Here is a 14,626-nt window from a genome sequence, read left to right as displayed (position 1 = left end):
GGCAGATCACTTGAGGTCAGGAGTTCAAGACCAGCCTAGGCAACATGGCAAAAGCACTGTTTCTACTGAAAATACACAAATTAGCCCAGCGTGGTGGTGCATGCCTGTAATCCCAGCTAATCCTGTGGCTGAGGCATGAGAATTGCTTGAGCTGGGAGGTGGAGGTTGTCGTGAGACCCAGGACCGTGCCACTGCACTCTGGCCTGGGTGACAGGAATGAAACTCTGTCCCAAAAAAAGAAAAGTAGATGATCTTGGCCAGGTGCAGTGGCCCACACCTGTAATCTCAGCACTTTGGGAGGCTGAGGTGGAAGGATTACTTGAAGCCAGGAGATCAAGACCAGCCTCGGCAACATAGCGAGATCCTGTCTCTACAAAAAAAAATTATAAAAATAAAAATGAGAGAATTGGCCCTCAGGACTGGCCGCCCCGCATGGAAACAATCGGCTACTGTGGAGTCATGGTCGCCACTGCAGGTCCAGTCCAGGCTGTGCAGTTCGCCACAGTCCCCACCCTTCCCTACTGTCTTAGATCTCAGCTACTGTCTTTGGTGTCTGCCCTGCCCCTTGGCTTCTGCACTTAGGACCCCCAGCCCAGCCTTCTGGGTGTAATTTTGCAGCATTCTGCTTGGCCAGGGAGCGGGACCTTACTGCCTCCCACCTCTTTCTGGGGTGTGCTGTCTGAACACTCTGGCTGGAGTTGGAGAACATCTGCCACTCTGCCTTTCTGCCACACTTTTACAATTTAATGTCATTTAATTTTGAGACACTGTCTTGCTCTGTCACTGAGGCTGGAGCGCAGTGGTGCGATCATAGCTCACTGCAGCCTCCATCTCCCAGGCTCAGGTGATCCTCCCACCTTAGCCTCCCAAGTAGTTGGGACTACGAGTGCACACCACCACACCTGGCTTTTTAAAAAAAATTTAGTAGAGATGAGGTCTCACTATGTTGCCCAGGTTGGTCCCAAATTCCTGGCTTTAAGCAGTCCTCCTGCCTCGGCCTCCCACAGTGCTGGGATTACAGGCATGAGCCACCACATCCAGCCTACAGATATCATTTTTTCATCTTCACACAAAGCTTGGAGACCTAGAGGTTACAGGGAAGACATCTGAGGCTCAGAGAAGTTAAGTGACACCCCTGTGGTCACCCAGCAAGCCAGCAAACCCCGGGGCATTTTGCCTCGATGATTCTCTGCCCTTAGAGCCCTTTGGAGGGGGCGCTCTCCCTCTTCCCCCTCTGTCTCCCGTCTGTTCTGCGTCTATTCTGATGCCGGGCTGGGGAGCAGGGCCAGAGCAGGGAGGAGAGATGCGTGACAGAGGTGGCCTCCAGGGGCCATTCCCAGGGCTGGGGAAGGAGAGGCGGGCATCCTGCTTTCTTCAAAAGGGACTGAAGTCTTCAGGAGGAGGGTTGAGCTCAGGTCTTCTATGGGAAGGGAGACATCTCTCACTCTGGCCCCGTGGCCCACCCCTCGAGCGCGTTACCCCATGCCTACAATCTTCAAATCTTTCTTTGGGGATGGAGGAGGAGGGGGCTTCCCATCCCACCGGGGACCCAGGGTCGCCAAAGGGGATTCCTGGTGTTGGAAATAGATCCTCCGTGCCACAAAGAAAATTGAGCACTGAGACAAAGAATCTTTCAGCAACACAATTTTTACTTCCTGGACTGCAGTAAGGGCACCCTCACTAGTCATTGTGTCATGAGAGCACAATGAACAAAGGAACACACACAAATTTATCCCTTGTGCATCTGGGGTTGTCCCTACTGCTGTGTCTGATCTCCGTTGGCTGGAGCCAGACCTCACAGTCTAAACTAAAACCCGATTGGCTAATAACTGAAAACTTTTCTGAGCAGGTAAAAGCAATGGAGAGCTGGGACATGCCTGTGAGCACGTCCAGCACAGATATCTTGGTTACAGTGCAAAGGACACAGAATGTACTACGTGCCTGTAAGCATGGCATGTCTCACAGCTACACAGGATAGGGCTTAACAAAGTTAATAGCACGCTTATTCTTTAACAAGAAAGGAAACTTTCAAAAGGAACTTTTCTACTTCCCACACTTAGCGAGACCTCGCCAACCAGGGAAACTGCAGTTTCAAGAATGGCCACCAGGTGGGGCACACACCCCACACATGGTGACACCTGCAGCCAACCTGGATCCCAGAGAGCGGGTGGGGTTCCTCCCAGCCCAGCAGCCCCCAGCCGGGCCCTCCCCACCGTGCCACAGTCCCATGCAGCCAGGTGCAAGGGGCCCTAAGACTCAGCACAGTCCTTCATCAGATCAGCAAACATTTTTTTTTTCCGAGACAGGGTCTCGCTCTGTAAGCCAAGCAGGAGTGCTGTGGCATGGTCGGAGCTCACTGCAGCCCCGACCTCCTGGGCTCCAACCATCCTCGCACCCCAATCTCCCCAGTAGCTGGGGCCACAAACACACGCCACTACACCTGGCTAACTTTTGTATCTTTTGTAGAGATGGGATCTCACTATGTTGTCCAGGCTGGTCTCAAACTTCTGGGCTCAAGGGATCCTCCTGCCTTCACCTCCCAAAGTGCTGAGCAGACATTTTTGAGCATCCTGTCTGAACCAGAGGGAGAAAGGACTGTGTCCCCTGGCCACACAGCAGGCCTTACCTCTCCATCACCTTGTCCGCCCTTGGGGCATGGAGACCTGGAGCTGGGAAGATGCGTCCTTCAGGACCTCCTGGGGCCTCCTCAGAGGCCATATTGGGAAGCATTTTGTCACAAGCCTGGTTCTTGACCCTAAGCAGAGAGACAGTAGGGTGTGAGAGAGGGATTTGGAGCTAAGCAACTTCAACTGTGGCCTGGCTATGTGACTTTGGGCAAGGGACCAAGCCTCTGGAGCCTCAGTTTCCCCACATTTAAAATGGGAACGAAAGCAGTTCTTGGTATCAGTGAGGTTCATACGTGCAAAACTGGTTTGTAAGATGTAAAACCAACAACTGCAAGGCGATGTGAGCGCCTTTGCCTGTTTGGGGAGTCCCGGGTAGGCGGGGCTCCTGGGGAAGGCGGACCGACTGCTCCGGTGTCCAGGCCTGGAGCCACTGGAGGCTGGGGGTCCACGGTGTTCTGATGCCCTGTCTCCTCTCCCCAGGCCCCCCGGGGCAGACAGGACCACCTGGGCCTGCAGGCCCCCCGGGCTCCAAAGGTGACCGAGGCCAGACAGGAGAGAAGGGCCCAGCAGGGCCTCCTGGTAAGAAAACCCCCCACACATGTGATATTGTCAACCTGTGGAAGAAGCTGGGCTTCCTCCCCTACTCCAACAGGCGAGGTGTCCCACGCACCCAAACCCCTGATGCTGTGGGTACAGGAAAAACAGGGACTTTTTTTTACATTATTTTTTATTTTTTGAGATGGGAGTTTCACTCTGTCGTCCAGGCTGGAGTGCAGTGGCGCAATCTTGGCTCACTACCACCTCTGCCTCCGGGTTCAAGCGATTCTCCTGCCTCAGCCTCCCGAGTACCTGGGATTACAGGCATCTGCCACCATGCTTGGTAATTTTGTATTCTTAGGAGAGATGGAGTTTCTCCATGTTGGCCAGGCCGGTCTCAAACTCCTGACCTCAGGTGATCCACCTACCTTGGCCTCCCAAAGTGCTGAGATTACAGGTGTGAGCCACTGCGCCAGCATTTTTTTTTTTTTTTTTTTTTTTTTTTTGACATGGAATCTTGTGCTCTCTCGCACAGGCTGGAGTGCATTGGCACGATCTAGGCTCACTACAACCTCCACCTCCCTGGTTCAAGCAATTCTCCTGCCTCAACCTACCGAGTAACTAGGATTACAGGTGCTCACCACCACGCCTGGCTAATTTTTGTATTTTTAGTAGAGATGGGGTTTCACCATGCTGGCCAGGCTGGTCTCCAGCTCCTGACCTCAGGTGATCTGCCTGCCTCAGCCTCCCAGAGTGCTGGGATTGCAGGAGTGAGCCACCACACCTGGCCAAAACAGGGTCTTCAGAGGGCTTCGGGTACAGGCATGAACATTGAGGCTGTCAGGGGCCAGGAGCTGTTCTCAGCTACTTCAGCACCTCCGGAGACCACCCTCCCAGCTCCTCCTGGGTCCTGCAAGGGAAGGACCCCGGGCTCAGCAGGTGCAGGGCCAGCCCAGGATGGTGGCTTATACTTGGTGTCCCTGCCACAGAGCTGCAGTCCCTGGGAGGGACCAACAGGCCTCTGGCCGGAGCCTTTGCTGATTTCACCGTCCCTGCCCGCCTCACCCTCCCCAGCTGCCCCCAAGTGTCCCCTCTGGACTGGTCTGGGAAGGGGAGGCCATTGCATTTACATCCCAGGACACCCCCCAGGAAGACGGTGGATCGGAGGCCACCACGGACTGGCTGTGTGCCCTGACCAACCCTGTTTCTTTCATGGCCTCAGTTTCCCCATTTGTGATGTCTCAGCCTCCCGCCAGGCTCCGGCCGCCACCGTGACTATTCTTTTCTTCACTGCAGGGCTCTTGGGGCCTCCAGGGCCCCGTGGGCTTCCTGGAGAGATGGGGCGCCCTGGCCCCCCAGGACCACCTGGCCCAGCAGGCAGCCTGGGCCCCTCACCAAACAGCAGCCCCCAGGGCGCCCTCTACTCCCTGCAGCCACCTACAGACAAAGACAGTAAGTGTGGCCCGTGGGGAGCCAGGGGCGTGACAGTATCTGCTTTCGGGGGCTGCCGCGGGGCTCAGGGTGATGGGAGGAGCCCCCTGGGCTCCATGTGGCCTGGCTCAGGGCTCAGTGCCCCCCAGCACTGCCAGCTCTGCCCCGCCAGAGCCCTGGCTGCTCTGCTCTTCCCACAGATGGAGACTCAAGGCTGGCCTCTGCCATCGTGGACACAGTGCTGGCAGGCATCCCAGGACCCCGGGGTCCCCCTGGCCCACCAGGTAAGTGAATGGTGGGCTGGCCTGCATTGAGGACTCCAGCCCCCCAGGGCTGGGCCTGAGCCAAGGGGCCTCCAGGGGAGCTGGAGGCGGGCCGGGGGTCCATGGCTTCCTGACAGTGCAGGGGACTGGGTCTGTCCCACCTGCCATGTGGCAGGAAGTGAAGCCCCTCATTTCCTGGTGGCTGCAGCCCTGGAGGACTGGATGCATGAAACCCACGTGGTTCTGCTGGAATAAGATGGCTGCATGTGGCTGCCTTTGCATGGGCCACAGCGGGACACACACTGGGGGAATGAGGTCAGGACAGGGGTGGCAGGAAGTCACTAACTTTGAGGCAGAAACCAAGGGCCTGGGGGCTCAAAGGGGCTGGGACTTGGCCATCAGTCCTGGCCTGACCTTCCATCGTCCACGTTCCTCACTGGGAAAGGAGTGCAGGGCTGACCACCTTGCTCCTCTCTCCCGGGAAGGGAGTCATTCATTCATTCATTCATTCATTCATTCCTCTGTGCATCCCACAAACATTCATTGAGTGTCTGCTACTCCATGTGCTGGGCAGTGATCTAGGCTTCTGGGACACCTGAATAATCAAAACAAACGTCACCGTGACACTATCTTTCTAGTGGAGGACAGGAATGTCATCAAATCCGTGACTTCCGTAGGATCTGAGAGTTACAAGGGAGAAGCTGGGGCGTGGCGGGGAGGTGCCGTCAAAACGTGACATTTCAGCAGATGCTCTAGGGAGGAGACGGAATGAGCTCGGAGAGTACCTGGGGGCCTTTGGGTGACAGGCTAGGTCTCAGGAGAGCTGGATAGGGTCCTGATGTTTGTTCCCCAGAGTGCCTGTCCTCACATGCCCTCTCCAAACCTGCGAGCTGGGCCATGCTGGACAGCCCAGCCCGGGGCTCCCTACGCCATGGGAGGCATGGGCCCGTGCAGGCCATGGGAGACTGAGGCCTCACTCTTCCAAGCAGCTGGAAACTAGTCATGAATCTTTCTCTGTGAGCTGGGCACACACATGAGACCCAGCCTGGCCCTCTGGATACTCCACAGCCCTTGGGGGAGACAGACATGTAAACCTCAGTGGCCATGAGCAGTGGCTGGTTTACATAAGGGATTTGTCTAGAGGAGCATTGGAAAGCTGGGAAGGCTTCCTGGAAGAGGTGATGCTCTGTGACAGACTAGTAGGAAAACCAACAGGAAAGGGTTTACTGGGAAAGTGGAGGGATAGGGAGGCTCCAGGAGGAAGGAACAGCTTTAGCAGAGACGCCAGGAGGGTGTCCAGCTGGGGCAGGGAGGGTGGGAAGGGGCTGGGCTGAGGACTTCGGGAAACCTGAAAGACAGTTAATTGGGCTTGCATTTTTGAAAGCATGCTCTGAGCGGGGGCACATGGAGGGTGGAAGGCCAGGAGGCTGCTATACCCCGGCAAGAGGGATGGGTCCCAGGTCCCGAGGCGGGCCAGACCTGAGATGTACGCGGACCAGCTGGCTGGGGCGTGGGCCGGTCTAGATGGGCTTCCTCCCTCATCTGCCAGGTCTTGGGATTTGGGAGGACTCATGGATGAGGCCCTGGGAGGAGGAGGTGTGAGAGCTGTGGGCAGCCGGTGGATACGGTTCTGGGCCCCAAGGATGGAGACCTGGGTAGGGGTGGGGGTGCCTCCCTCCTCCCCCCCATTCATTTCCAAACCCTCCTTTGCTGCCCAGGGAGACAGATCCAGAACAGGTACTGGGGTGGGAGGCTGGGGGCGCCCCTCTCTGGCCCCAGATGACCAACTGTGATTCTGCCCACAGGTCCTCCTGGGCCACGAGGTCCCCCAGGACCACCTGGATCCCAGGTAAGGATTTTGCCATTTTAGGTATGGTGTGGGAGGCATCGGGTGGGGGTGATGCTGTCTCCTAGGGGAGAAGAAGCACCTTCTTACCAGCAAGAGTCACTCAGGAAGGAGCCGGTCGGCCTGGCCAGTGAGATTTTATTTTGTTTTGTTTTATTTTTATTATTTATTTATTTATTTTTAAGACACAGTCTCGCTCCTGTCCACCAGGCTGGAGTGCAATGTTGTGATCTCAGCTCACTGCAACCTCTGCCTCCCAGGTTCAAGCGACTCTCCTGCCTCAGCCTCCTCAGTAGCTGGGATTACAGGCACCTGCTACCACGCCTGACTAATTTTTATATTTTTAGTAGAGACAGGGTTTCGCCATGTTGGTCAGGCTGGTCTCGAACTCCTGACCTCCAGTGATCTGCCTGCCTCAGCCTCCCAAAGTGCTGGGATTACAGGCGTGAGCCACTGCGACCGACCAATTTTTTTTATTACTTTTTTTGAGACAGAGTCTCCCTCTGTCACCCAGGCCGGAGTGCAGTGGCACGATCTCAGCTCATGCAACCTCTGCCTCCTGGTTCAAGCGATTCTCCTGCCTCAGCCTCCAGATTAGCTGGGACTATAGGTGCCTGCCGGCACACCCGGCTAATTTTTGTATTTTTAGTAGAGACAAGGTTTCACCATGTTGGCCAGGCTGGTCTCGAACTGCTGACCTCAAGTAACCCACCTGCCTCAGCCTCCCAAAGTGCTGGGATTACAGACATGAGCCACCGTGCTTGGCTGAGATTTTAATTTTATTAGCAGCAGCAACTCTTTGCTGACTATATCCTCTTCCTATTGTGTCAGGGAGGTGTTGGCATCACCCCCATTTCACAGATGAGTGAACTGAGTCCCAGAGAGACCAGATGCTGCTTGAGGTTGCACAGAGGATGCAGGCAGAGCTGGGCCAGGTCACAGAATCTCCACTTCAGCCTCTCATCCTGCCCTGAGAATTGCCCATGGGGAGGCGTCACCCCAAGCCCGATTCAGCCCCAAACCCCAAGCTCGCCCTGCCTCTGCAGCTGTGTCAGAAGGCAGGAAGAGCAGGTGCAAAGGCCCCGAGTCAGGGAAAAGGCTCAGGGAGTGAGCAAAGGAGTGTGTAGTGTGGGATGAGGCGCAGTGGGCAGGGGTCTTACCTGCGGTGCCCAGGAGAGGGCTTTTGTCACAGTGGAGGGAATGACTGAGTTTAGGGAGGGCGATTCCATGATCTCATTTACATCTTTAAAGGCTCCTGTGGCCGGGCAGGCATGTGGCTCATGCCTGTGATCCCAGCACTTTGGGAGGCTGAGGCGGGAGGATCACGAGGTTAGGAGTTCAAGACCAGTCTGACCAATATGGTGAAACTCCGTCTCTGCTAAAAATATGAAAATTAGCCGGGCATGGTGGCTTTCACCTGTAGTCCCAGCTACTCGGGAGGCTGAGATGGGAGGATCGCTTGAGCCCAGGAGTTGGAGACTGCAGTGAGCTCTGACGGTACCGTTGCCCTCCAGCCTGGGTGACAGAGCAAGACTCTGTCTCATTAATTAATTAATTAATTAATTAATTCTGTAAAAATGGAAAGTAGACTTGGCATGTTCGGCTGATGGAATAGATCTGGTGCGAAGGCCAGGGAAGGCTCTAGGTTCACTCCGCGGTGTCTGCCAGGAGCCGCTGGAGGACCAGGCAGGCATTTCCTGAGAAAGGGAGGCTTCGGGGTGGGGGGCACCAGGAGTTCCCTTTGGAGAAAGGGAGAGTGGGCGTGTCGTGGTCAGCTGGGTGGAGATGTCAGGGGACAGCCGGACACGGGCCTGGGGCTCCTGGGAGCCGTCTGGGCTGACGTCAGCACACGTGGGAACCTAGCCATCACTGTTGGAACCATCACTGGTTCTCCCCACACACTGAGCCACCTGCTCCCCTTCTCTGCCTGACAGCCGTATGTGGCATCGCCCCATTTTACAGGCAAGAAGACTGAGGGCTCAGCTGGGATCCGAAGTCAAATACCAGCTCCAGGTGGTTCCAGGACTGGAGGCCTTTGAGCCTGCCCTTCCCATGCCCGCCGGGCCATCCTCCTCTCCCTTTTTCTTCTGCAGACTCAGAGAGCAGTCGGGGGTGGCTGGAGGGCACTCAGATTCAGCCAGGACAGGCAGGCCCTCACATGCTTCCTTTGTTTCTCTGCAGGGTCTGGCTGGAGAGCGAGGCACGGTGGGGCCATCCGTAAGTGTGGGCTTTGCAGATGGGCCGGGTGGCGGAGGTGGGGACTCTGCCCTGGGCGGCCCTGCTGGAGCTCAGGCCACAGGGAGTGACTGAGAAGCCCTGAAATAACCTTCTGTCTTGGGGTGGGGAGGGGAGCGACCTGCAGAGGGGGAACGACAGTCCTGGGCGCCTGCCGCCCTGGGTTAATGCACTGTGTGACCCGGGCCTTTCATTCGAGTGCTGTGCGGCCTAAGGCCACAGGTTAACGCGCCGTGTGACCTGGGAATCCCTTCCTGTCCAGAACCTCCCAGAAATAGGCTTAGACCCCTGGCCTCTAATCGCCTTTCTTGGAAACAAGAATTTATGAGTCTCCCAGCCTGGCCAACATGGTGAAACCCTATCTTTACTAAAAATACAAAAATTATCTGGGTGTGGTGGTGGGCACCTGCAATCTCAGCCACTTGGGAGGCTGAGGCAGGAGAATTACTTGAACCCAGGAGGTGGAGGTTGCAGTGAGCTGAGATCATGCCACTGCACCCCAGCCTGTGCAACAGAGTGAGACTCCATCTCAAATTAAAAGAAAAAAAAAGAATTTATGAGTCTCAACTCCTGCCTCTAGGGCCAAGGAGTCAGGCGCTTCCTTGATGCCCAAGCCTCACTGCAGGGATATGGGGCAGGGAGGAGATATGGATCTTTGATGAGTACCTATATGTGCTGGCCACAGTGGAGGTGCTCCCTTCCCCCACAGCGCATGAAAGCTTCACAGCGACCCCAGGAGATCATACTTTATTGTCCCCGTTTGCCAAAACTGGCCGCTTAAGGCTCAGAGAGCTTAAGTCACTTGCCCAAAGCCACACAGCGAGGCAGCGGCAGAGCCTGGATTTGAACTGGGGAGTGTCAAGCACCAAAGCCATGCCTCCTCCCGTGCTTGCCTAGTGACCAAACACAACAGAGGAGACACAGCGATGGCATGCCTAGGTGCCAGGCCTTAGCCTAAGCTCATTGACTAACTTCATCCTCCCAATACCAGTCTGAGATAGATACTTTTAACTGATCCCACTTTAGAGGTGAGAAAACTGAGGCACCACACCAAGAAGTAGAGTGACCCGCTCAAGGTCACACAGTAGTAGCTGGACATTTAGATGTTACTGTGAGCCAGGCATGGTGGTGGCCCATGCCTGTAACCCCGGTGCTTTGGGAGACCGAGGTGGGAGGATCATTTTGAGGCCAGGAATTCAAGGCCAGCCTGGACGACATAGTGAGACCCCCGTCTCTACAAAAATATTTAACCATTAGCTGGGTTGTGATGGTGCATGCCCGTAGTCCTAGTTACTCAGGATGCTGATGTGGGAAGATCATTTGAACCCAGGAGGTAGAGGCCGCAGTGAGCCATGATTGTGCCACTGCACTCCAGCCTGGACAACAGAGCAAGGCCCTGTCTCAAAAAAATCAGCCGGGCTAGGGGTTCATGCATGTAATCCCAGCACTTTGGGAGGCTGAGGTGGGTGGATAACAGGTCAGGAGTTCAAGACCAGCCAGGCCAACATGGTAGAGCCCTGTCTCTTCTAAAAATACAAAAAGTTAGCTGCGCATGGTGGCGTGCGCCTGTAGTCCCAGCTATTCTGAAGGCTGAGACAGGAGAATCGCTTAAACCAAGGCCAGCCTGGACAACATAGTGAGACCCCCATCTCTACAAAAATATTTAAACATTAGCTGGGTTGTGATGGTGCATGCCCGTAGTCCTAGTTACTCAGGATGCTGATGTGGGAAAATCATTTGAACCCAGGAGGCAGAGGTTGCAGTGAACTGAGATCGTACCACTGCACTCCAGCCTGGGTGAGAACGTGAGACTCCGTCTCAGATACATGTGACCTTGAAGCTGGTATTACCAGCCCCATGCTAGAGACAAGTAGCAGCCCTTCGAGGCAGGGTACTCCATGCCGGAGGGGCCCAGGGATGAGCTTGCTGGGTTCCCACCCGAGTCACTTCTGCCCCAGAGACAGAATGTAGCGCCTAAAGCCAACCGTGGACCCTCCCCCCACCCATGCCAGGTTGTGCAGGGTGTGTCCTGGGGCCGTGGCCTCCCCTCCTTGGCTCACCCCAGGACAGGAGTCCCCTGGACCCAGCCGCCACCTGCGCAGCCTGCCCCTGACTCCCTACAGGCCCCCAGGCAACTGGAGAGGGTGGACAGGCGCCCCCACCTCCCACGCCGGTGTTGACTGTGTGACTTGCTTCTTAGGGTGAACCTGGCATGAAGGGGGAAGAAGGAGAGAAAGCCCCCACTGTGGAGGTAAGTATGCCTGCCGGCCACATTCCCTCCCGCCTCCTTGCCGTGAGCACCATCACGGGAGGGCGGGCATCCCACAGATCTGCACTGACCCTCAGCCAGCCTGAGCTGGTGCTGGGCATCGGCTGGACAGGGTCCCTGGCCTGAGGCGTTCACAGCCCAGTGGGGAACTGCGTACAGCAGTGGTTGCAAGAGACTGAGAAGGTGGCTGGGAGGGGAGCCACAGAGGGGTGACTGGTCCTTGGGGGGCTTCTCGAGACAGGGAGAGGAGTCACAAACCTGTAGGAAAGACAGTCCCCCGGCAGAGGCTTCAGGCTGAGGAGTCCCTCTCAAGGGACCAGGTCCTCCCATGAATGGCATCTGAGCCTGGACGTGGCCACAAGGTCAAGGTGTTGGAGGACTGATGGGGACGGGCTGCTGGATGTGGGAGAGGATGGATGGAGGAAGAAGGGCTTGCAGACTGGGAATCTAAGGAGAGAAGACTGGAGCAAGCAGAGGCTGGGGCTGGGGGAGGGGGCAGCGGGGGCAAGGGCTTGGCCATGGGGACCCTCAGCTTCTGGGAGGAGGAGGGGAGGCTGGGGTGGGGTGGTGGATGGAGGGGAGGAAGGGCTCATCTGAGGTCCAGAGTCAAACGCCTCCCCTCCGCTGGCCCTGAGCTGGGTGCTGGGCCAGCAGGTGCACAGAGTCCCTGCCCTGAGAGGCTCACAGCCCAGTGGGGGCACAGCTGAGGGCAGCAGTGATTACAAGAGAATGAGAAGGTTGTTGCATGGGGGTGCCGCTGAGGTGGGCCGGGAGGGGAGGCCTTGAAAGCTAAAACCGAAAGTGTCCGAGAGAGGCTCCCGCTGGGGGTGTCGGAGCTGGGCGGGCTAAGCAGCTGGAAGGGCCAGGCTGGGTCCAGGGCACCTTCAGGAGGTCCTTGAAAGACCAGAGGAAGGGAAGAGGCTGGAATCACGGCAGCCTTGGGGGGTGCAGGGGGCAGCGAGGCGTAAGAGGTGAGAGGGGCTGAGGCATGAGCCCAGATACGCTGGTCACTCACAGCGGGACCCTGATAGGTGACCGTGACCCCTCCCTTTCATAATCTGCCCTGGCACGGTGGTCATGCCTGTAATCCCACCACTTTGGGAGGCTGAGGGAGGAGGATCGCTTTAGCCCAGGAGATCAACACCAGCCTGGGAAACAGAAACATAGCGAGACCCCATTTCTTAAAAAAAAAAAAAAATTAATGAGCCAGGTGTGGTGGCATGTGCTTGTCCTCCCAGCTACTCGGGAGGCTGAGGCGGGAGGATCGCTTGAGCCCGGGAGGCTGAGGCTGCAGTGAGCTATAATCATGCCACTGTACTCCAGTCTGGGTGACAAAGCAAGACCCTGTCTCTAAAAACTAAAAAAAAAACAAAAAAAACCACAACAACCGGGGGTGGGAGTCTAGGCAAGGGATAGCAGGGGGTGGGGGATGGGGGAGGGGAAGGGGGGACGGGGGTGGGGGTGGGGGATAGGGGAGGGATAGCATTAGGAGAAATGTAGATGACACGGTGACAGGGGCGGCAAACCACCGAGGCACGTGTATACCTGTGTAACAAAGCTGCACGTTCTGCACAGGTACCCCAGAACCTAAAGTGTCATAATAATAAAACAGCAACAGCCACCATCGGTGGCTTAGGAATGTGTGGCTCAGCCAGGTCCTTGGTCCCCTGCTCCTTCCCTGACATTCCCACTGCCTTAGGACTCCCGGCAGACAGTCCTCTCTCCTATAACCCAGTGGGACGCTTTTTGGTTTCCTTTTGTTTCATTTTAAGTGAAATTAATCTGAACATGAGACAGATCAGTCAAGTTACACCAGCAAAAGGCGCCCATTCTGCTGCCAGCTCCCGGGGCTGGGCAGGCTGGGGACAGCAGTGGCTTTGTCTCTTCACCATCACCTTTCATTCCAGAGTGGCCTTGACACCTGCCTTCTTAATAAGTCAGCACCCTCTCTTGGCCCATTCAAGGGTCTCCATGCACAAGGTCCTCTGCCCCTGTGTAGACCGGGTCCCTGAAGTGTAGACGCCACCATCGCGCCAGCTGCCCACCGGCACTTTGTGAAGTGGTGGCTTTCTCTGCTGTCTTTCTTGCCTGGTGTGGTCACACCAACCCTCCCCTTTGCCTGCTGTTTGCTGGAGAGCTCTCAGCTGGGCATTCCGGGAAGGAAACAAGCAAAGACCCTCCCACTTCCAGGCCCTGGGATAGGTGCCCTGCCCTGGTTAGGGTATTTTCAGAGCCTGCCAGGGAAGCAGCCAGCCAGCCATGGTGGAAGGAAGAGCCCAGGGTCGAGGCCGACGGGTGGACCTGCAGTGTGGATTGGCCGCTTTGCCAGGCTGTGTGGCCGTAGGGAGGTTGCCTGTCCTCTCTGTGTTTCAAGTTCTATGTCTGTGAATGGGGTTTGAAGCCTGGCCTGGCGCATAGCTGATGATGTTCAGTCTATGATCACTTGCAGTGTGAGGGTGTTGGGTGGGAAGAGGCAGGCCCTGACCCTGGACGTTTCCTCTCTGCCAGAGTGAGGGGGTCAAGCAGCTGAGAGAGGCCTTGAAGATCCTGGCAGAGCGAGTCCTCATCCTGGAGCACATGATTGGGGTCCATGGTGAGCAGTGACCAGGACCAGCAGACCGGGAACCTCCCCCCCTCCCTCCCCTCCCTCCCTGCTGCCCTCATAGCTGCTACCTCGGGTCTCTGGTCTCCCTCCCTTACTCCTAGTCCGATCCTGCCCCTCCCCTGCTCAAAGACCCTCCATGGCTCCCTACTGCCCATGACGGACTTCCAAGTGCATCAGCCCAGTTTCACAGACCCTCCCTAGTATAGCCACAGCAAGCAGAGCACTGACCAGCCATGTTGACACCCCTCCCACCTCCATGCCTGTGCTCAGGCTGTCCCTCTGCCTGGTGAGCAGACCGCCACTTTGGGACCTGCTCCAAGATCTGCCTCTGTGAACCTTCTCTGAGCCCTCCTTTTTGTCCCTACGGTGCTCTGGGGAGCCTTCCATTCCATGATGGGATGGTGTTTCTGTGATCCTCTGGGAGTCCCCCATGCAGAACAGTGAATGGTGCCTCTGCATGGCCTGAAGTATTTGTTGGAGAATGAATGGGTGAATGGACAGGTGGGTAGGTGTCAGGGAGCAGTGGATGAGTGAATGAATGGCTGGTTGCCTGGATGAATGTACAAATAGGTGGATGCATGGATAGATGAATGCATGAACGGTTGAATGGACAGGTAGATAAGTGGATGAGGGGGTAGATGGGTAGATGCATGGATGAATGAATGAATGGGTGGATGGATGGATGAGTGGACAGGTGGGTGGGTGAATGAGTGAATGGATGGATGGATGGATGGATGAGTGGACAGGTGGGTGGGTAAATGAGTGGATGGATGGATGGATGGATGGGTGAGTGGACAGGTGGGTGGGTAAATG

The 14,626-nt window shown here is 56.4% G+C and overlaps 1 protein-coding gene across 2 annotated transcripts in view; it reads left to right on the top strand.

The window, feature by feature from the left end:
• The window catches only part of COL26A1 (collagen type XXVI alpha 1 chain), a 187,387-nt gene that overhangs the window by 170,365 nt on the left and 2,396 nt on the right, over window positions 1–14,626 (top strand). For both annotated transcript variants that reach the window (XM_017533517.2, XM_017533518.2), the window contains exons 6-12: window positions 3,108–3,206; window positions 4,461–4,616; window positions 4,796–4,879; window positions 6,664–6,707; window positions 8,886–8,921; window positions 11,140–11,190; window positions 13,717–13,801. In XM_017533517.2, coding sequence (XP_017389006.1) covers window positions 3,108–3,206; window positions 4,461–4,616; window positions 4,796–4,879; window positions 6,664–6,707; window positions 8,886–8,921; window positions 11,140–11,190; window positions 13,717–13,801 — 555 coding nt within the window. The remainder of the gene's footprint in view (window positions 1–3,107; window positions 3,207–4,460; window positions 4,617–4,795; window positions 4,880–6,663; window positions 6,708–8,885; window positions 8,922–11,139; window positions 11,191–13,716; window positions 13,802–14,626) is intronic.

The sequence above is a fragment of the Cebus imitator genome, unplaced genomic scaffold, assembly GCF_001604975.1.
Source record: "Cebus imitator isolate Cc_AM_T3 unplaced genomic scaffold, Cebus_imitator-1.0 Scaffold82, whole genome shotgun sequence".
NCBI lineage: Eukaryota > Metazoa > Chordata > Mammalia > Primates > Cebidae > Cebus > Cebus imitator.
This window is presented reverse-complemented; position numbering and strand designations above follow the sequence as displayed.